We start from the raw sequence: 23,195 nt of genomic DNA, 5'->3' as shown, positions 1-23,195 counted from the left end.
ACCAGAGGAGAATAGAAGAAAACAACAGGTTAAGCTGCTATAACAGTGCTTTCAGGCAGGGAGACAGAGAATGAGCCATCCTCCTGTGTTTGTGATAAGAGCCCTGGATTGGAGGTAACTGTGTGAATCTCCAATGGGCCTCTGATGGTTCTTTATTCAAGCTGACATAAAACATTTTGACAGGCCAAAGCTATCTTGGCATACCAACGTGAAATAGTGCTGGCATGGAATTGAAGACATTGTTAGAAGAAAACGGTAGGAGGAAACAAAATGTAAATCGGAATTGCTTGACTAAACGCCTTCATTGTATTTATATCTTTAAATGTAGCTCTTGGGGCCATGGAGAGTTGAGGGCACTGAAATAAAAGATTTGGTATTCTATTAAATGCTTTAAAATCTAGTTAAATGGTTAGTTGTAAGTTTTTATGAAAATCTAATCTGATGTCTCAGCATATAAAAGAATTATCTAGATGTTATGGAGTGAAAGGACATCAAATCGGTGTCTATAGCACTGTGATCAGGCTGGTGACCACAGCACTCTACTTCATCTCATTCTGTGTATGGTTATCAAATAAAATTAAATACTATACTTTCAATCAACAGATGATGAAGAAATGGCTGGGTAAAAAGTGACTTTTTTGATATTTGGTGCCATGGTTTTAAAAGGGCTATGTGTATTAACTGTTCTGATTGATTTTCTGCATAACCAGATTTCTTGAAAGAAAGCAAAATAGGAGAAATAAACACTTATAAAGACTCAGTATTTCTGAATCAACTGCTAAACATTAAGTCTTAGCTTTCATATTAATACATTTATGCTTTCACTGAAACAAAAATGTCCACAAATAATGCATCGGGAAAAGAATTATCCAGCAAGTTTTTCCTTTTTGTTTATATACTGCAATACAAGAATACACGACCGATCTTTTCCTTCAAGGACATAATGGGAATTTAAAAAGTGAAAGCAATAGCTCTTCTGAAGATGTGAAAAGCTTATAATGCATCTATGAGAGGCAAATTTCAAATCCACTGCTCCCAGAATAGCAACGTTTAAGTAACATCAGATTTTTGATGAATTCTTTAAAATCAGCTGCACTGTAAATGATATGACAAATAATTCTTATCCCATTGCTATTTTCCACCTTTTTTGCACAGCTTATATATTGATTGACTGAAGCTGCAATGATGTCACTACTTAGTTTAATATTCTCTGCATTTAAAAAAAATGATTTAAGTAGCAACACACCCAGATTCAGGGAGCATGAGCAGATTCAGGTTGAACTGGTTTTGCCAGGGCAGAAAGGTGAAACAGAAAACTTGATCTGATTTTGACTGGAGCATTGGTAGAATTACTAGTTTAGAGAGCTGTGTATTAAGAAGATGCTTAAAGTTCATGTTTAGTGGCTACTTCATTCTCTATGTGATATTACATTCTGATGATAGCTTATGATTTTAACAAATGTAAAATAAGATAAACCATATTACTTTCATAAACAATTCAGATAGATTTAAACTATAACTGTAATGATTGGTAGACAAAGGCTGCAAACAGCATAGCATGACTAAGTGGCAAATAGTACTGATATTAGATTTATTATGTATGGGAGAATACTGGAAATCTGTGGGTTTTTTTTTTTTTTTTTTTTTTTTTTTTTGGTCAAAGCTCTATTCAATTTAATTCTATTATTTGATTTTGAAATTTGCAATGTCTAAAAACTTTTTGCAACTAGTTCTATCATATTTCCTGACTAGATAACTGATTCTAAAACAATTTAGAATATTTTTAATTTTCCATCTCAAAATGATATTACAACTGAAATGAAGAAGGGTTAAAAAAAGAAAGCATCTGAAACAAAATTTTGCTGTAAACTTCTAACAATTTGTTCTTTCTTAGTGCAAAAGACCTCCTCTCCCCTTAAATTTTAAATTCTGATTTACCCAAGATAGATCTATTTTACTGAAGTTTCCCAGGGTTCTGGTATAAGCTGAGATAGTAACTATTGTTTAGAAAGGAGAGACTATGGGTATTATTCCTCAGTACTGGGCAACTGATTCTAGAACTGAGGATAGTAATTAAATAGCTGAGCTTTCTTTTCATATTAAGTATTTTTTTTAAGAATAGCATATTCTGTAAATATCAATGCTACAGTATTCATAGTTGCAGAAAACAGTTTTTGAGTAGAACACTTTCATTACTGGAGTGACAGAATGACCCTCATTTTCTTAATCCAAAGTTTGCTGGAGGTAAAGACCTTACTTAGCCAAGGACCTCTCAATTACTGCACCTCAGAGGGATCATTAGGGAGGTGTGAAACATGTATCCAGAAGCAATTAAAGGGAAAAAAAATGCAAAATGAGAATAACAGTGAGAGAATAACAGAGAATACAGATATATAGAAATAAACTTCCAGTGTAAGTAGTGTTGATTCTAATTTGCGCTATTTTTGTGTAGGTCATATTTTTACAATTTTAAACTTCTCACTTGCTAAATCACAGCGTTTTGAATTTCTTATGACTTTTTCTTTCGTGGAATGATGTTTTAGTATGTCTGTGCTACTGCCAATACCAGTCTCTTACAATAGAGTTGGGAATTCCTGAAAGGGGGAAAAAAAGGCAAAACACTTACAATGAAAGTAAAGTTCTTCATCTCCTTCTTGATCAGCTTTGCTATAGCCACAATGCCTGAAAAGAAAAGAGGCCAGTTTTACCGGTAAATAATGATTTACTTCCTCACATCTGAAGTTCACCGAGCACCTAACTTCTATTGGCCCTTTAAGAGTTTAAACTATAATTCTCTCAACAGCAGAGTTTTAAATAAACCATGAACAGTTGTAATCAAAAGGCTTCTGTATCAAATACCAGTTGGGACAGGTCCTGAAAGAAAACTAATTCTTCTGAAATACTTCAACGGATAAAACACAGGATTAACGAACTTGAAAGCGGAATGCTGTTTTACATGAAGGTATTCTTAAACTTACTGCTGTGCCTCTTTTTCTTGAATGCAATGTCATTTAAAGGCTGATCAGATAAAGTGTCAGTCTTCTCCATGTGGGAGAAACTGAACAGAAACTGGAGCTTTGAGGAGCCCAGGTAGAGAATCTGCTAAGGGTTCTTTCTACTGTACGTTTATATAGGACAAACAGAATATCTTAATTTAAGTATGCCTTGCCACAGTAAGCAGACTAACTGAATATACTTGATAAGCTCTAAATGGATATTATCATGATTAAATGTCATTTCCATTTTAGTTTTGGAAATTGCCATCCCAGACTAGGCTATGTCTGAAGTGTCCACACCAATGGGGTCAGATAGGCTTATACCTACACGAGGTGCAGTACCTTCTCCCAATGATGAATCCAAAGACCATGAAGACCAGAATGATGGTTCCTGCCACAGCAACCACAGCTATGATAATAACAGGATTCTGTTCACTGGAAACAGCTGTGGCTACAAAAACGGCAAGGAACAAAGATTAGCTGAAAAATATTTCCATATAAAGGAGCAGTCAAAGGTAAATTAATCTTCGTGAATTGCAGATTGTTGGTTTACCTTTTCTGTTGCCTGAAACTATTAAACAGATGTTAATGAAGCTAAAGAAAGACATATCTGAGAAATTCCCCCAAAAGATGGATGAGTTAATGATCATCTGTAGGGAATAAAAAGCAGTTATGATGGTCAAGGTGGTAGAGCCAGCATGTGAAAGCCAGCACGAGTAAACTTCACTTCCTCCTACTGTTTCACCAATATATTCCTATAAAAGGGGGATAGAAAGATATCCACAAGGGCCTCATCCCTAAAACCAGTTGATTTGACTTTGATTGTATCCCTATAAAACAGTATCTTAGCTACAAGAAGTATAAGATGAAACATTAACTATTTTTAGCATATTAGAGGATCCCTGTGTGCACAGATTTCATAGTTAACGTATTTCTATCTCTTGCTTTTAATCATTGTAAATTGCTATTATTACTTATCATTTGTTTCCATTAGCAATGAAAAGATGCTTGCACATTTACAAGAAATTTTCCATGTTTCAAGGGATTTACATACTAAAAATTCACACATTATAACTTTTCTTATTCAATTACGTCAATGTTATTAATATATGAAAATGTATGCATGTCAGATTAATATAAATTGTGCATGTAAATACTTAGCCTGAGAAACCTCAAAATTTGTTAAACATATTGTTTGCCCATCATCTAATACGGGCAGCCATATACTAAGTTACATTAAATGAGAACAGCTCTGCTGAACTCTGTGGAGCTATACTGATCTATAACAGTGAGGATCTAGCCTAAGAGACTGAGAATCAAGGAGCAGACAGCAGTGATGCTGAAAAAAAACGGTACTGCAGAAGTGAGTCATTAGGAAGCAGCAGAGAGATAAAAGCAAAGTGAAAAAAACTAAGTTAATTAACTAAATTTTAGATGGTATGTTAATCAGGTTAATTCCTGGTAATGTTAACTAAATAGGAATGTCTACATGAGAATTTTATGAATTCCACAGAATCAGGTTCCTGTTGCAGATTTCAAAGGTTCCCATAGAAACAAACAAAACAGTACTTTCTTTGCCCTGTCTGGGGAGAAGTGAGCCAATCAACCTGATTTATTTTGTCACTGACTCTGACCTGTACCAGCTGGTTCCCTGAAAAATGTAACAAACCCCTTGATATGCTACAAAGACACAGAATATTCTCCCTTGAGGGGAAATTCCCTCTTAAACTTCTCCCTTCTCCCCCTTCCCAATTTTATTTCCTAAGGAAACTTTATAGTTTTTCTATATTCTGCCAAATGCTGCTGAGGAGGATCTCATTACTCATACTGGTCTTTAATCTTGAGTACATGAAAAAGAAAGCTTACCTTTGAGTTATCTATAAGTTTTTGAGATACTTGGGTCACCTGGATCCTACTACAGGCCTACATATACCCTCTTTATGGAACTTGTAGAAAATTAGTGATCAGAATCTTGTGCAAGAGTGTAAGGGTATGAGAGATACCACTCAGTCCCTGAATCATTCTCAGCCCATCAAACTGGAGACCCCTAAATATGGGAATATCAGATTTACATATAAAACAGCATTTTCTAAAAACTGTTTCATTCCTTCTTTGAATCTCAGTGCAAACCTCATTCAGAAGTCGAGAAGAGGCATGATGAGTGTGTGAAGATGCATCCACCTAACAGTCCAGAATAACAGACCCACTCCAGCTTGCCACCTTATCTAGCAGCCAAGTTGAGTGCATAGAGGTTGACATATGTGAGTGGGTTGTTCTGCATAGCTACCTCACAGATTTTGGATACTGGCACATTCTGGAAGCAGGCTGAGGATGTCATCTGGGCTCTGGAAAATGTTGTGAGCATGGTACAGCAGCCAGCTGGTAAGATAGGTGGGATGTGATGTGTTAGGTATTTTTACATCTTTGTGAGAGAAAGGTCAGATTGTGGGTCTGTTTTGATAAAGACCTAGGACAATTCAGTGATAGCAGTCTAAGACACCTACTTTTGTTCATGTACTAGCTCTGGGCTGCTTCTCCCTTCTGTGGGACAAACTCAAGCTGTTAGTTGGTTTAAGTGGGATTCAGAACCCAACTTTTGACATGATTGCTATGGTTTGGCAGAAATAAAGATGCTAGAGTAGCCTTAGAGGAAAGATTTTCAGGTCTTTCAGAAAGATTTTTCAGTGGCTCCATGGCATAGTTACCTGTCACTAGTGTTGATACAGTGGTGGTGGTAGGGGACAGCAACAGGATAGGAAAGTCTGCTCTTATATTGGCTTAAGCTACACCACAACTTAGAGGGCAAGAGATGAGGAATTGCTACTTAGGTAGTCAACTAAAGCTGACACCCAACGTAACATAGTGACATCTGTATAGGCAAAGTAATGAGGCAATGCTTTACTCGGAGGAGTCAAGACCACCTTCTCTGTATACCATTGGAGGGATTGCGAATGTATATCTAAACACATCTGGAGCATTCAAAAATGGAGATTAGCTATAAAAGCTGTGCTGCTTGTCCAGCAACATTCTTTCATGCAAGCAATCTAAAATGTATAATTTACAGAAGATAAATCTTGACAAAGTACACCATGAAAATGTCAATAAAATATAGATTTACATAAACAAAACATTAGTTTCTTTTATTCTGTCTTCTATAAAGATTTGTAGTAGTATCGTTTACTTTAGATATTAGAAATAATTTTTGCATTTGCATATTACTTCAACCTTGCTTATTTAAAGTGACACATGGCACTTGACTAAAATCAAAGTCTTCTTCACTCCAGATTGTGCTGAATCCTTTTCATTTAATAGTGAGGAATTTAACAAGTGCTTAACTCCCTATCAAATTTTTTAGACTATTCAAAGATTATGTTACACTATTCTGAGATCAAGTACCACATGTCTTGCCATGACTGAAGACATCTAGGAGAGCTTTCTGTCATTCGGCAAAATTGCTGAGAGCACTCCTGAAATCTGTCTGTCCCAAGAGAGCTTGTCATAGAAATGTTTTAGCTCTATGCTTTGTATATATACAGTCTTGTCTGAAAACTAACAATTTCACAATTGTTTTTACATTGAAATTCTCATTTAAATAAGTCATCAGCATTTTTAAGTTGGATGCATTCAATTATTCTTGATGTTTACTTTGTTTGGTATCTAAAACACAATATATATCTTCATACTTTTTTGGAAAAATAAAAATAATAAAGATATTCTTTAGATTTACATGTTTTCCCTGAGGAACTTCTGTCTTTACTAACCAACAAATGAATTACAGTGATTCATGTACTTTGGTCTGTGAAAAACACAACAGACAATATAAATATCTTGCATCAATTATTTTTTAACTGTACTAATTTTGAAATATTTACATAAATGCATACGTGACATCCAACAATTCTCATGTGTGTATATATATATATTTTTAATATATATTAAAAATTGCAAAGTAGCCATACAATTTCAATCACAATGCAAAAGCTTTAGCATAATATATAAACTCTATTCAATCAACACCACTAACCAAAAGACACTAAATAGTTAAAGTGCTTGGAGAAATACAGATAGGCAACATGTCTACCTGACAGTGATGGGGCACTCTCGCTATATACTTTTAAAATACTTCGACATCTTTAAAAGCTACAATCAGAAATCACCGGAATAATGAGGAGCCTCACTGCTGTAATATAACATTGATCTACTGTTCACCTTTACAGTACTTCACAGGGAGAATATTGCTTAAAAATGATGCACAGACTTCCTTTCAAATGTTAACAAAAGCCTAATGCAATGAGCTTGCAAGATATGATAAAACCACAAATAAAATATACTCACTTGCAAGAAAAAAAAAATCTAAAATAATTTAATTGAATTTACTTTTTTTTTATGAATATTTTAATTGTTTCTGAAAAATATATACAGAAAATATTTTGCTTATCTTTTATGGGAATTATATGATAGAGTGTCCTCTCAAGAAAGTGGAAAACATGCCAATTTTTAGTTTTCTTTCATCAGCAGAGAACATGTTACAGAGTATGTCAAAACACAAAGCTAACCTGTGATAAGAGAAAAAATCTGTTGTACATGCTGGCCTAGTATATCTCTATTTTATATTATGTAATTTTCGTTACCTGAGTCACAGAAAGGGTACATAAACATGGCCAGTGATGTATTTATTCCAGTTTCCTAATCTTCCATATACTGATCAAACTCCAGTTGAAACTGTTTACCCCAGACATTATCTTTACTAATATTAGTGGCTACCGGTATGCTTATATTCTGCGTATAAAGGATACTCTAGTAATTAAGGAAATGTGTGGGAAACATTTTGGTCAGCTAAACGTAAATCACTGTGGACAATAAATTGGCTAATTGTGAGAAGTATGACAGATTATGCCAGACATTTCATTTGTTTGCCAGAAAATCTAATCAAAATAAGAAAATTCTTCAGTCTGTATCAGTTTCCCGTCTTAGAAAATGGGCTTCCCCTGTAGAAAATGGGGATATTGCTACTGACTTCCTTTGTAAAGTGGAAATATATGGCTGAAAAGCATACTATCAGACACAGAGTGAATAATATTATTATTTTATTGCTGCTATTATCATAATTACTATTTCAATTATCACTATTTGATGTGTTATTATTCATTATTAATAGCTTTTTATAGTCTGTGTGGAAGGAAGGTTAAGACCTACCATGTCTTAAGAATATCCACCAACTGTTCATGCAGCACCTGACCGTAATTAATAAGACATTACAGCCTGTATCTGTGCCTTAGATATTCCACATAAAGCACAGAGACCAGACTTGGCAGTCTATGGTCTTTGATCCTGCAGGCTGTGTATTCCCAGCTCCAAACTGGCTGACCTGCTCCTAGCAAGGTCAATCTGAAGCAAGTGACCCAAAACAGAGTAACCAAATTTTAGGTCTGCGACAGAGCCGTGAAGCTGCCAGGGACACGGGCCGTTCGGGCGAGTGAGCTCACGGCTGTCAAGTCTCGGTGACCCAGGAGTTTCTTAAGGCCCAAAATGTGGAAATTTCTCTGTAACTATGCAAGCATGTAACTGCGTGGTCAGTGGGGGGGCAGGGGAAGATACCAAGATGATTTTTAGACAAATAAGGATACGTTTTAGCATCAAAGAACAAGCTCTCAGGAAATGTTATCCCACTGCTGAGATAACAATGTCACAGCCATGTGAGCTTTCTCTAATGTATCATACTGACCAAATTTATACATCATTTTTTCCATTATGAAGGATTTAATAGGGTGTTTTTCTATAGGTTGCAACATAAGCCTTAAAGAGACTTTGTATCTTTGAAACCTCTGTTTCTTTCCCAAACAGAAATGAAACTGGCCAATGAGCTCAAAAAAAAACAAGACTGGATGTACAGAAAAGACATACATCATAAACAAATTTTTTTTTTTTTTTTTTTTTTTTTTTTTTAGAAAATCAGACAGGGAAAAAAATGACCTAGAGATGCCTTTGTGGGCTGAAATCTCCTCTTCCAGCCTCTCCTCAGCTGCTGAAGAATCTAGTGGAGTCACTTATCTCATCATTAGCCACTTCTCAGGTGGGGAGGAAGAGGTGTGTATTCAAGCGAAAAAATTATTTGCTTTGTGTTAGGAAGACATTAGAGAGGAAGAACCTGATATGTCACAAATCTTTTCTGTCTAATTACAAGAGTATAATTAGTAGTTCTATAGCAAAACAATTAATTGAACCTCATTCTTCAAAATACAGCAACAAAAATCCATTTTCACACAGAACTTGGATGGACAGTTCAACCAAATCAAAATATTTATTTAGCGTATTTGCAATTCTTTCTAGTTTTAATAATATTTCTTACGACTCCTCCCTTTTTTATTTACCGCTTCTAGTGAAAATATTAATTGCCTGTAAATCTAAATGTTTACCTGTGGCTTCTTCTAGTGTAGCAACGTCCAGTCTGGGACTATAATTTCCATAACCAGCAGCAGTAAAAGCACGAATCTGGAAAACATATACTGTTCCTGGTTTTAGGTTATTAATAGAAGCTGAAGTGGACTTTGTTTTCACCGTTGAATAGGTCCTCTCTCTTTGATCCTGGAAACAATAAGGCAAAAGATTAAATGACATTTACAGGTCAGATTTTATCATGATTGCCGATTAGCAACAGACAACTGGTCTGGGTAGTTATTTCAGTTTGCTGAATGCTTTTTTCCCCAACCTAAAAAAATAGCACACTCTGAGGAGTATTAAAGAACACCGTCACTGCAACGAGGGGTCCGTAAAGCAACATAAAATTTAAACAGGATGCTCATGTTGTCAGTTATAAAACATCCAGGCATAAAATGTGTGTTTTGGGGGCTTTGATTACATTCTGTCAAATTTTGATGAAAAAATAGCTTGACCATAGCTTTCCCAGGACAGCTGCAGGATCTAAACAGTTCAGTGGCAGGGAAGTCTGTTCTGTCATGGTCAGCATACTTGCCCTTACTTTCCCTTCTAACATCTTGCAAAAGTTATCACGGTGCCAGTGTAAAACGGACTGGATACTGCCTGAATTCTGCTCTTTAACTTTGCAAAAACACTTAGTCTTTTCTCTGGCTCCTAGTCTTTTCTCAAGTTTTGACTCTATGGCATCAAGTAAAACTCAGGGAAAGAAGTTGACGACGTAATCCCCCAAATTTTGAAGCTGTACGACTACAAATCCTCTGGGTAATAACTCACTTTCAAATGTTACAAAAGCTGTATCACAGACCACTACGATATTGAAACAGCTCTACTTGTTCATCAAATTTACTGGTTCAAATTATCCTTCAGTGTAGATATGTGCAGCCCTGTTGATTTTCAGTGGCATATGCAACCCTGATTCGAAGGGCAGAAGAGATGAATGAACCAACCGTCTGAATGCATCACATGATCCCAACGCAAGCGTGAGCCGTTCGAGGCACTGCTAATGAGACGGATAGAGAGGGAAGGAATAAATCTGTAACTGATTTCAATAGCACTTTGCCAGCTTAAAATGATGGAAAACCTTCCCCTTTGCATTCAGTGTAGCAGCAAAGCCTTTTGCTGAAGTACAGTGCTCCATACAACATATCAAATTTCTTCTCTAAGCTGCAGTAATGGCTTCTCCTGAGCTTTGCCTGTTCTGTCATTTGAGCAAGCCTGTCAGCCTGGGTAGCAATATTTTTTCATATCTTCTCTACGAAGATTTAAATCATCTGTAAGCGAAGATCATGGTGGAATGTATGTTGGTATGTGGGATAGAACAGGAACACTTGAGAGATGGGAAACAAGTGTAAGCAAACAGTAAATAGTACTATAGGTTCAGGATTGCAAGCCCCAGTGGAATTTCAGTGTTTGAGTTTTGATGCATAAATGAGACTTGTCCGAATTGCCAACAATTCTTCAATTCAAAATAAATAAATAACAAAGAAAGAAAAATAACCTAAGCTAGAAATCTCATACGACAGGCTTTCTTTGGAGATTTCTGGCAGTTTCAGTTCCAGTCCTAGCCAGAAAAGAGAAGTAAAGAAACACTTATCAGAATATTTCGGAACCACAAAGATGTTTGATTTGATTTTGGCATTTTGGCTCTAAAAGAGTGTTCAGGTCTTTTTTTTTTTTTTTTTTTTTTTTTTTTTTTTAGGGAATTCTGAGCAAGAAGCTTGAAAAGTAGTTTTCAATACTACATTATTTTGCAAGGAAGGCAGACATATAAGTATTTATGTAAAAGTTATTTCTCTGAATTAAAAGTATAAAATTCTGTTTATAAAGTTCTGTAAGTACTTGTAGAATGAGTACAATGAGTCCTCTTCTATTAATTAGACTCTAGTACATACAATATTGTTAGATTTGCTTCCCTTACAAGGGAAGTCTAATACCAGTTCTTGTGCTTTGCAAACAAAGGAAATGGGCAATGAAATTCTGTCATTTATTTAAAGTAACAAAAATATACAGACAAAAATAATATAATTATTATGTAATAATAATAAAATCTACATTCTAAAAATTAACATATATAAAAAGTTTCTTTCGTCATTTTTAAGTTATTTTCTACCAGCTATTTAAATACTTCATTTTCTTTAGCAGACAAAAAAGTACTATGCTTATAGAAATGAAAAAGTTGGATTTTTTTTTTTTTTTTTTTTTTTTTTCCTGAGAGAATAGTTTGGCCTTTGGTAAATATGTAAACTTTCTTTTCATATTTGGATTTAGCTGTGTGTATGTGTATACACACACTCAAGGGAGATAAATTTCCTGCAAAAATAGAATAATTCCTTTAAAAAGATTTGTAGCTATCTTTACATATCTTGTAAGTTTTGTCACAGTAGTCATTAAACTTGCTAATTTAAAACTGGGGCACAGCATCAACAAATAAACATTTTATTCTCTTTCCAAATCACATAAAGATCTTTTGATAAATATATTTTTTGTAATTCAGCCCTGAAAATTAGATGTGACACTTGATATTAGATCCAGTCTGGTCCGAATTTAGCTAATTATATGTTACCTAGTAGGTGACATACTCTTTTCTCTTTTTTGACTCTTTTCTGATATGGAAATATTATTACTTTGTTTTCAGAGATAAAATATCTTCACAAGAGATCACAAAAGAGTGCTTATGTTCATTTCTTTATATTTTATATATATATATATATTTTGCCTTCTTCTTCTCCCAGACTGTTTCATAAAAAAGATAGGAGTACTTTGCATGCTGCAGACATTTCTCAGGGAATCTGGAGGAGCAACACTTATTCCAGGTCCCAAGACAAACATGTAGCTGCAAAACCTGCCTTTATCCCATTTTGAATCAGCTTATGGTAGCATATGGCCTTACTTATATGCCTGTCAGATTTTTTTTTTATTTATTTATTCTAGAACACTTCAAAGTTATCAAGAATGAAGCCCCAGACATACTGAAGTGAATGGCAAAACTCCAACTGACATCAATAAGATTGCAATTTCACTCTACCAAAAATAGAGATCACTTCATCAACTATTGAGAAGCAGCCTTCAATGCATTATTGTGTTGAGAGAACAAGTGAAAAATAAATCTCACATTGCTCGGAGTTTTTCAGAGGGCAAACAAGGAATATTTATCAGCTGAAACTGTAGGAAGTGTTTTGGAAGTTTTCAGACATAAGTCTGAGCTGCCCAACTCATAAGGAAATACCAAATGCAGTCAAGAACTCTATTTGATGTCTCATCTCAGGACTGGGGTTATACTGACACAAAAGGAAATGGAAAAAGCTTTAAAAACAATGCAGAAGAGACAGGAAAATGATGCCTCATGTTAAAATTTCCACTGTCAAATTTAATAACAGAAAAATCAAGAGAGGAAAGAAAAAAGTAATTTAAAGTGGATATGTCATTTTTTTGGATACTAAAATACAATATATGGAACATATAATAACTATAATGATTGCAAGAAATAGTTAATAGATGATTATTACAAATAAGCAAAATCACTGTGGCTTTGAAGAGATCACAGCAGGCAAGATAGATGACAGGACCGTTATGGCTGTAACACTGCTCCACAATTTAGTGAGCAAAGAGCACATTGTTGTACATTACAGATAATCTTAGCACTTACTTTCTCATAATACTTGATTTCATATTCAGTAATGACTCCATTGGGATGTTCTGGTTCCTGCCAGGAAAGCTCCACACTCCTCTGAAGCACTCTCTCTTTCATTACCCCACTAACTTGCGAGGGAGCTGTTTGGACAAGATGTGTCAATAAATAATAAGCAAATTTGTTGAATCCCTAAAATCAAATGTCATTACTGATCCACCCCATGCTGAGCTACTTTCATTAAGGTAAAAGAAAGCACCTTTTCAAAGCTCACAATTCAACAGCTAATGAATATTCAAGCAGGACCTTATTACTGTTCATAAACTATAATAGAAATCAAATTACAGTGCAAACAGCAAAAAGTGGCATTGTTCAAGTTAGTGAAAAACTAGGATTTATGGGATAGGAACGGCAATTAAGCAAATGAATTCTAATTAAGCTAGGAAGGTAGAGTTTAGATTAATTTTGTGTTAAATTACAAATCTAAATATTTATTGCATATACTTCTGAATCATTTGTAAAAACAAATAAGGTATATGAAACAAAATCACATATTAGGTTGAGTTCATATAGCTGTTTGCAATTCTGCTTAAAAATAATCTACTGATTTATTTTATTATGGCATGACTTGGCAGTGAAAACAACATTGTTAGGGACTAAAAACCTTTTCATTCATTCAAACCTTTCTAGAACCCTCTTTTAGAGCTGAAATTTCCATATTTGGCCTTGTTATTTTTTGAAAGTCTGAGAAAACCTAAGCAGTTCTTATGAAAGAAAGGAGTGACTGTCCTACTCCACTCAGTCTACACAGATACACATACATGCGTGCATGCAAACGTACACACTGAGTTTCCCAGTATACGTCACTCACAGATAGGGGCTTATTGAAATAATAACAATAATCAAAAGCGTACACACATTATAGAGCCACTCACTCTCATTTAAATAAGGTTAATAAATAACGTGATTAAACATGAGTGTTTGAAAAGGTAGCTTTTTTGATGAAGTTATCTCACAGTTAATGAAAAGATGACAGGTTTTCGACTGACAGGTTCTTCCAAAGGAGTCCCAACATCACATGTTTCTTCAAACATACGCACTGCATACATATATGCTGTAAAAGTTTAGCTGATCAAAAAAGAGCTATGGGATTGGAACCAAGCAGGACTTAATCTTTTTCTCCTTCAATTCAGTGGAAATAATTCAGTTAATTTCAAGGGTGCTCATGCAAAAGATACAAAGAGAGGATCTGATCCTCATTCTCCTCCAGTTAAAGTAAAATTCACATTTATCTGTTTAGAAACTTGATCTTATTCAGAGAGCAGGTTCAGAGACATGAATCACAGAGATCCATAGACAGGAAAGAAAACAAAAATTAGATATAAATGTACTTATATCTCTTTCCAGTCAAGAATTCACAAATTTGAACAAACATTCTGAAAAATGTAAATCATTTTCCAGGGGAAAAAAAAGAATAGCCTTATTTCAGAACTACATATACAACTTTCACTGTGTAAAATGATGTAAAATCTTCAGATGAAAAAGAATTCTTATCCCACTGATTTCATTAGAACTACAAATCCACCAACACAGATTCCTTTGCTGAACAACACTTTGCTGCAACAAGTAGGTGAACTTGACTTTCTCTTTTACCATTCACTTCAAAGTCTAATTAGAGTAATTACTATTCTAATATTCTTATGTACACCCACTTTCCTCTATTTAATTTAAAGAATAAAGAAATAAAACATCTAGACTGAACATTATGTAGAATTAAGGATATAAACACAATGAAAAAGCAAAAATTTGTACAACACAACCAGCATAATAATCCTCCAAGACATTTAAAATTTGATTGTTAACTTATTTTAATTGTGAAGTTCCTATCCTGGCCTTTTTTTTCTTTTTAATTGTATATTTGTGTAGTTTTTAAAGCTGAATGTATTTACATTTCGTTAGAAGCTCCAAGAATCTGTGGAAATTAAAAATACAAACCATGTCTGATAACATTCATTACAAACTATTATGTCATATAATATGTCTATATAATCAAAGTTGAACACACCTTAACACAGGCTGCCTAAATGAGAAAATCAAAACACTGCATCATACAACCCTCATGAGTAGATATAGCGCTCTAAATCCAGGATCTCTCTCTCTCTCTTGCATTCTCTTTCTAAAAGCTTTTAGCATTTCTACTCTTTAATTAGTGGAATATATTCTTTTTTGTAGCTAAGAGTCTGGAATGCAGCAGCAAACCAATTTACTCCATCTAATGTCCTTTGCTATGATTAACTAGTTGTCTTTGTCTAAATGTGCAGCACAGCATCCTGGCTGAATTTCAGACAGGTCATTATGTTTCATGCATCATGTTCTATATTATCCAGATAAATGTTTTCAAACTGTTAATTTTAGTTTTTTATATGTCCAAAATTGTTAATGTTTATACTTACTTGAAAAAATTTTATACTACTTAGGTCACTGGAAATTGTTCTCAACATTCACTGTCTTTTGTTTTAGCGCACCAAATTTATTTCATTCTATTGGTCATAACACTTATTTTTCTTTTAAGCAGTGAAGCAAAATAAACTCACTTCCTTTGGAATTAGTTAACTTGTCTTATGTGTGGAAAAAACAGGGATGCAAACAAAGAGGAACAGAGAAGAGGGAAGATGTTAGCAGAGGAAGTGACATATTCCATACCATTCCCACTGAACATCTGTACTAAATATACCACAAAAAGGAAAATTCCACTTCTTCAGAAAATTCAAAGAAAAATAAAATCTCAGTGATTTATTGACATTGCAAGGTAGTGTGTAAAGCTACCTTGAATAAGTGAATCATGTTTCCTGCTAATTACTATTTTTGTTTTCTTTCAAGAATGATCGGATTAAAAGAAAAGGGTTTTGTTGTTGTTCTTTTTTTTTCCTCAGTTAAAAAGGCTTTCAGAGGAAGAAGAACCCACACGAGGCAGAAGAGAGCCCAACCACGCAGACTGATATATTGATCATTCTGACCTTGAGTCTGGATCTTCCTTTAGGGCTCTGAGGAGAATAATGTTGCATATAAGCCCCATATTGGATGATATTCCTAAAACGCAGCAAGTTATCGAGCCTTATTTTGTCTCACACTTTGAGCCCTGACATATGTCAGGGGAAGAAGAGAATCATCAAATGGGCTGAAGCCAGAGTGTCCTCCTCTGGCAAGGTACATCAGCCTATTGCTGCTTTAAAGAAATCATCATAAATGAGAGCAATCATATTGATGTTAGAGGCTAAATATAAAAAACTACTGTTATCTTGCCTTTTTGGTCGTATTTCTTGATCTATGATTAGGGAGAGTGTACATGTCAGGAACATTTTGTTCCTTATTCTAGTATAATCATTTTCTCCATATACTCTCGGCATCTTTTATTACAGCCTATTTTGTATTCACATGTTTACTTGCTTTGGCTTTCTGACTCCTCTTTTTAAGGCTATAGACCACTTCTCATTGCCTTCCTATGTTAATTAACTAACAACTGATTTATGTTTTTGTAACAGCTACGTTTGAGTGAGCTTGAAAATGAGTTAAAGCATACAATCCATCCTAAGTACAAAAGTAAAATATGGTACTAAATCAAAGTAAAAGATACATCGGTAAAAATAGATCCAAACAAAAAATGCCACTTTTTATGCCATTGCCAGATAAATAATAATAATAATAATAATAATAATAATAATAAAAAAATCTTCTTTTTTCCCCCTCTTCGGTAATCTAGTTCTTACCACAGGTTCCGTAACAAAGATGTTTGCAATGAAGACACTTCTTAGAGCATTTCTAGACAACTAAGTACCCAGTCCAGAATGACTCGAGCATGTATAATCCCTACAGTATCACTTCAAGTTACAAAGAGGCATCACTTGTCAGAATCATTATTTCCATAATATATTACACTGGGGGATACGGGATGTTCAAAACACCATTTGCTATCAACTTTCTTTCCGATATACCTCATCTCTTCTTTTTCTCCTTCCTGCTGACACAACATCCAATGCATCAAACACACACAGCCTCTCAGGGCTAACTGGCAGATGTACCTACACATGCTGCATAAGAAAGTACTTCGAGAATGACAGACCCTCAGCACACTCATTCACCTTTTTTAAATGCTTCAAATATACCATTCAGCAAAAGGAAAAATTGATTTTTCACTAGGTTTCAACATCATAGCCACAGAGAAATATAACTCTGCTGGGCTTTACCGATAAAGCCTTCAAGTTATATAGATTTCAAGCTGGTCATCATTTTCAGATCAAGTTATAGAAAAAGTTAAAACTGAAGTGTCAAAAAAGAGCAGGATATTCCAAGGAAATATTCTGCTCCAGAGAGAATATTGCATCTGGTAGGCTGGTGTGTTATAGTCATAATGCTAAGCTAACCATATGGTATATTATTAATATGTGCAAATATCTCTGTATAGAAAACCGCAGTGATTGTTTTGGAAGGCATTGCTTTTAGTCCAAAGTTCTACGAAAATGTTATTGCACAATATTGTTCATGCCTTTTATCTCGGTCCTTAGCTATTCCATGGTTCCCATGCTTCACATTTCCCTTGATGCAAAGTGCATTTTCCATAATACAAAGACATGTAAAATGAATTTTTCCCTATTTATATTAAACTAAAAAAAAGTATAAAATAATAAAACAATGTAAACTAAAAAATCAAAACCTGAGAAGCTAGATATTCACATGTGTACAGAAATAGGCATCATGCACCAATTTCTAGCACAAAATCAACTGTAATATCATTTTCATTAAAAAAAAAAAGAAGAAGAAAAGTGCTTTGCAAAAGAAACCTAGTCAGCCATTTCTCTGAGATTTCCTAAAATCCTGGATCATGAAACTGCCTCAATTCCATCAAGCAACATCAGTCATGGAGACTTCTTATCTGATACATTTTTTGAAAACTCTTTAGAAATAACATTTCCAGGCTCTAAGTCATTCATGTGTACAAAACTGTTAAAATTTCTAAGAATAAGGGATTCATTTCTGCCTCCTGGTTTGTGCAAAGTTTCCCAGACTAAGGTGAGTAAATTCTTCCAGTGCAGGTCCAAAACCCATATTCATAAATGTTACCAAGTCTGTCTGCATCTCTAGTTTCATGATTTGTTATAGAAAGACTAATGAATGAATGGGCTGACAGCCTTCCTTAACTATTTTTTATATTGCTTTATTTTATAATGGCAATAATGTGCTTAGGACAGTTTGAGCTTTGTCTCGCACTTGCTGAAATCAACAGTAATACTCTCACTTACTTTCATAGCACAGAAACCTTACAGCACTTACCAAAGGACAAAATCTCTTGGCTTTTTGCCTCTTTTCTTTTCATACCATGAGGATATGCAGCAATTATTCAAAAACACTGTTTTTTTCATAAAGCAGAGAGAGATCAATTTTTATACCCCTGTAAAACTGTATCTCAGGGCCCAATGTAAGTTTTAAATTACATGAAGTATTATCAACATTTTTTCTACAACAGCTTTTTACAGCATTTGGGAGGTGCTGCCAGTTTTCAGTGTTAAAAGGGTACATTGCTAACAAATGCAAATAATGGAAAAATGGAGATAACAGAGTCCCAATAGCTATAACATACTCCATTATTTCTATTTAAAATGTCATAGCTGTCTCCTTTTTGGGAAGGATTTTTTAGACAACGGAGTTTTTCTTTGACTGTACATCTATTTTAACTGAGACTGGAATCTAGCTTCTTACAGACAATGAACACAAAATGAACCCATGCATATATATGAAAAGAGTAGTTGAGAATTATACTGTTGATAGCTCCTAAGTGGTTGTTCAGGAAGAGAATACAAAACTCCCTACACTCTATTATCAACCCTAAATCAAGATTACCCAAATGGCACCCTTCGGCACTGGTTTTCTTACTAATTTGCTCCCAGGAGAAACAGTATAAATGAAGTCATAACCTGTTTTTCCACCACACTGGTTAGTTTTTAAGGAAAACTTAGGCACTAAGATTGCCTTGCTAGATCAGAGCTGCGGGCAAACAGATTATGCCCCTTGAAGAACTGCAGCCACAGCAACAAGGAGCCTGGGGTCAGGATATGGCACCACACTGGTTTTTGTGCTGGTCTGAAGTAACACATCTCAGGATATCTGCCCACACTGACTTACAAGGACTTCATCTGATGTACAGGGATGTTACCTGAAATAAAATCTTGACAAAGGTTTGCAGGTACTGCACAAATTTTAAAACTACACAATGTAGATGTTTCCCTTTTGTGTTTACTGGGTTTTTCATAAATATACAAGGCATTTGTGTGAAGGGAGAAATAATGCATTTCAGAGTACCATAACATGGTAGCGCTCCTCAAGCCCTGACAGCAATCTCCTTTAGCTTGTCCTTAGAATGCTTGGGAAAATTTGCCTACATTTATCTTCATGTTTGCACTACTATGCAAGATAACTCTCCTACTACTTTGTATGATAATCCATGCAAAAAATATCAAGAAAGAATATGACAGCTCTTAAACCAAACTTTTAAAAATGGACAGATGGAAATTTATAGCACTTCTTTTTTGGTTAAAATGTATTTCTCTGCCCTCAGTTAAGTCTCCACATGACAAAGCAGCCCATGATAAAAGGTTATTGAGTACCACTGTATTATGCCATTAGTACCCATTGCTTTGGATCAATGACAGACAGATTCCCCACTGTGTTTACAAGCTGTAGTATTCAAAAAGTGACCCAAATAAATCAGATATTTTACACTAACAATATCCTACTGAGAAGCGATTTTAACTTCCTCTCTGACACACTTTACTTTCCGGCTCATAAATATAACACAGTGTGCTTACAATGCTCTTCAAGCCGTGAACGAAGGCGCACACAGCTCTCGGGCCACTTGGGGATGTGAGGAGTAGAGGGAAACAGGCAATGTAGTCAAGTAATACTTGACTGAATTACTCCATTACATTTTTTTTGCCCTTGCTTTTGTGGTTGAGAAACTCTTAAATTACCTGCTGCTACGGAGAGTAACAGAAACACAAGTTATCTGAATACAACTGCAAATCAATTAAGAAATACAAGAACTCAAAAAATGAGGAGAAAAAGATATACAGTGATCTCCCCTGATATTATTATGACGTTCTAAGAGAGCGTACACTTAAATAGCATTCTTATCAAATTCATAGTGATTACCTAATTTTCTGCATCTTTTATATTTCTGATGCATTTCAAATAATTAATGGTTTAATAATTCCTTTATCAAGTCTGTACTCACTGACTGTGTCACCTTTCTCTGCTGCCTAGTGTGGCAAAGTTTTGGAAAGGGAAACCAATAAAAAGAAAGAAAAAGAACTTATCAGAAACAAATGAAACAGTTTAGAAACATCAGGGCTGACAGTTTGTCTATCATGTCTTTTTTCTGGTCAAAGTCTATGTCTAGACCCGTCCTATGAACTCCCCAGTTTCTCCTGCCTGACATTCGGTACGGATATTATTGTCACGTCTGTATCCCATTTCTTCCGAAACTGGCAACTTGGGCATCAATCAGTGCTGGACGGATGCTGAGTTGCGTAACAAGTGACAACGCTGACTCCCAAGGCAGCCACAACTCTTGCTTTGTGAATAAGTTTTGACATCTCAGGCACAAACCTGATTCCTACAAATGTGTTAGAGTAACAAACCAGCCTTACAAATAACAGAGAGGGGTTTCTGCTCTCAAGTAGCATGTATTTTCTCTCAGAGAAGAAATATTTCTACGGTAATTAGATTTTTCCTGTGTCCTGCCTTTTTTGTGATCCAGTTTTCATAACTTTTTTTTTTTTTTTTTTTTTTAACTGAAATATCTACCTTGCACTAGATCCTTGGCATACAACTATTACTCTTCATTAAGAAAAACAAAATCCCACAGAACTCCCCAAGGTGCTCTTTTCTCTGGTGAGCTACTTGGATACTTTATGTTCTACTTCTGCCTCTATTCATCTCTACTGACAACTGTCAATTACAAACCAAAGTTTTAGGGAATCAAAGGATAAAGCACAATTTACAAATACCTTCCTGTGGAGGTAGACAGGTGTAATGACTGAGACCACTTGCTGTAACTGAATTTCATACTGTCATCTACTCAGTCACAAAAAATTGTCAGCTTCAAGGATGTTCCTCATGAAAAAAAACCTTAATACAGTCTCATTGCTACTGTCTAGCTAATACTGCTATGCCAGTTTAACTTGTCTAAAAGTTAAAGCTATGCTTGCTGCAATAAAACACGATGCCAGGTGATTAGAATTGTGGCTTTGGAGGCCTACAGACTACTATGATTATGTTTATTAGTCTAGGATGTCCAAGAGACAGTGGAATAAATTCCAGCCCCATAATAACAAAGTGTTTTGTTTCAGACACAGCCAACAAAAATCTGGAAAGAAAGAGTCATGCCAAAAACTAAAAACACTTAATCAAATATTAACAGAACAACATATAAATATTCTATAAAGATGTCAGCAGAAAACAATAATTATCACTGTGCCAGAGGTTTGATCAAATGGCCATTTTCAAACACGTAATTGTTCAGTGGGGAAAAAAAATACTATTTTACTAACATTCCTAAAATGTGTACAACTTCTGTTTCAGCCTTCCAAATTCATGTGAAACACATTATAATGGCACTGCAAAGGCCAGGCAGTTTCTGAAAGCAGCATGGGTGGTATTCCCAGAGAACGCAGCGAGAGTGCCTGGCAAAAAGGGCTTGCAGTTACTCATGCCATGAGCCTGTACTTCTTTTCCCAGAGAGTGATAAATTTCCATTATTTAAGGAGATGGACAAATATCTGTCATGGAATCTCTGTTACAGTGCTAAATATCAGGAGGGACTAGCCTGAGATCAGTGAGTATTTATATAGACAGGAGTGCAACTCGTGCCCACGAGAGGAAGCTCAGGCACAGCAGTCAGCTCTCGCTCAAGGCTTACTGAAGAAGCAGTTTCACTGACCACAGGGAGGTCACTCCTGTGGATAGTACACACATAGCATGTATATAGCGTGCACAAAACTTGTATGAAAATATCTTAAGGTTTTTTTTTTAATTTATATTTTCTCTTTTTTGTAATAAGTAACAATAAAAAAATGTTACAGGTATAATACATTACCAGGACTTATGAAACCATATTAGTATTATAAATTAGCATTTTTTTAAACAAAATAAATCTCTACCATCTATTGCAGAGAATATATTCTAAATTTAATTTCCAAAAGACCTTAAACATTCTTGACTTTGAATAGACATTGGTTTCTAAATCTCCTTATTTCTTTAAAAAATTTTGTTTGTTTGTTATTTGGAGACATGCTTTCATTCAGTGCTTCTCCAGCTTCTCCTCGCAGGAAGGCCTCACACAGAAACTTGTCTTATGTAAAAAAAAAAAAAAAAAAAAAAAAAAAAAGAAAAGATATCAAATCATTTAATAAAACAAATATTACATTTTCAAAAGCTGTACAGAATCATCATCTTTTTATGGACTTTCTAGTGGCTTCACCTCCCTGACTGCTATGAGGCTCCTAGGGGGATCTGGGTTCTATATCTGAAGGTTAACTCCTTAGTGAGTTAGATTATGAAAATGTCAATTGTACAAATTATAAATCCATTTAGCTTTCTGATTAGTTCTACTATTTTAGCATAGCATTTAGGGTTCGATTATGACCTCTCATCAATTATATTTTACTTTAGCTACATTGATTTTTGCTAAGTTATCCTTGCTATATACCAGTGGAAATAAGTTCAGAATCAGGTCCTAAGGGTAAAGTAATTAAAAATGTAATTTTCACAACTGTTCACATAGCATTGCTATATCATTAATTGATTACCCTTTTTTTTTTAACAAAATTATTAGAATTTATTTTCCAGTTACTCCAAGAAAGATTTTTTTTTATTTCATAAATAATTCTGGATGGGATCCAAGCAATCTAACCTGGGCACCTCAGTGCACCTACTCTCTAAATTATGACAGTTCTCCTAAATTAAGTTCTTAAGTTCCCTGAACAACTCCTTGTAATAGAGAGGTAAGTGCATTTGAGGGATCCAGAAGGAGAACCTGTCTGTTTAAACTGAGGCACAGCTGAGATCTCTTCATCTTATGT

General features: G+C 34.9%; 1 protein-coding gene across 3 annotated transcripts in view; it reads right to left on the bottom strand.

Annotated features, from left to right (window-relative positions):
• EPHA7 (EPH receptor A7) overlaps positions 1-23,195 on the bottom strand; it is a 162,925-nt gene that overhangs the window by 28,953 nt on the left and 110,777 nt on the right. For all 3 annotated transcript variants that reach the window (XM_062572732.1, XM_062572729.1, XM_062572730.1), the window contains exons 6-9: positions 13,081-13,205; positions 9,413-9,581; positions 3,339-3,447; positions 2,627-2,682 (exon numbers count right to left, since the gene is read on the bottom strand). In XM_062572732.1, coding sequence (XP_062428716.1) covers positions 2,627-2,682; positions 3,339-3,447; positions 9,413-9,581; positions 13,081-13,205 — 459 coding nt within the window. The remainder of the gene's footprint in view (positions 1-2,626; positions 2,683-3,338; positions 3,448-9,412; positions 9,582-13,080; positions 13,206-23,195) is intronic.

This window comes from Rhea pennata, chromosome 3, assembly GCF_028389875.1.
Source record: "Rhea pennata isolate bPtePen1 chromosome 3, bPtePen1.pri, whole genome shotgun sequence".
In the NCBI taxonomy this organism is placed as follows: domain Eukaryota; kingdom Metazoa; phylum Chordata; class Aves; order Rheiformes; family Rheidae; genus Rhea; species Rhea pennata.
Note: the sequence above shows the minus strand (reverse complement) of the source record. Positions and strands in the feature narration are given on the sequence as shown.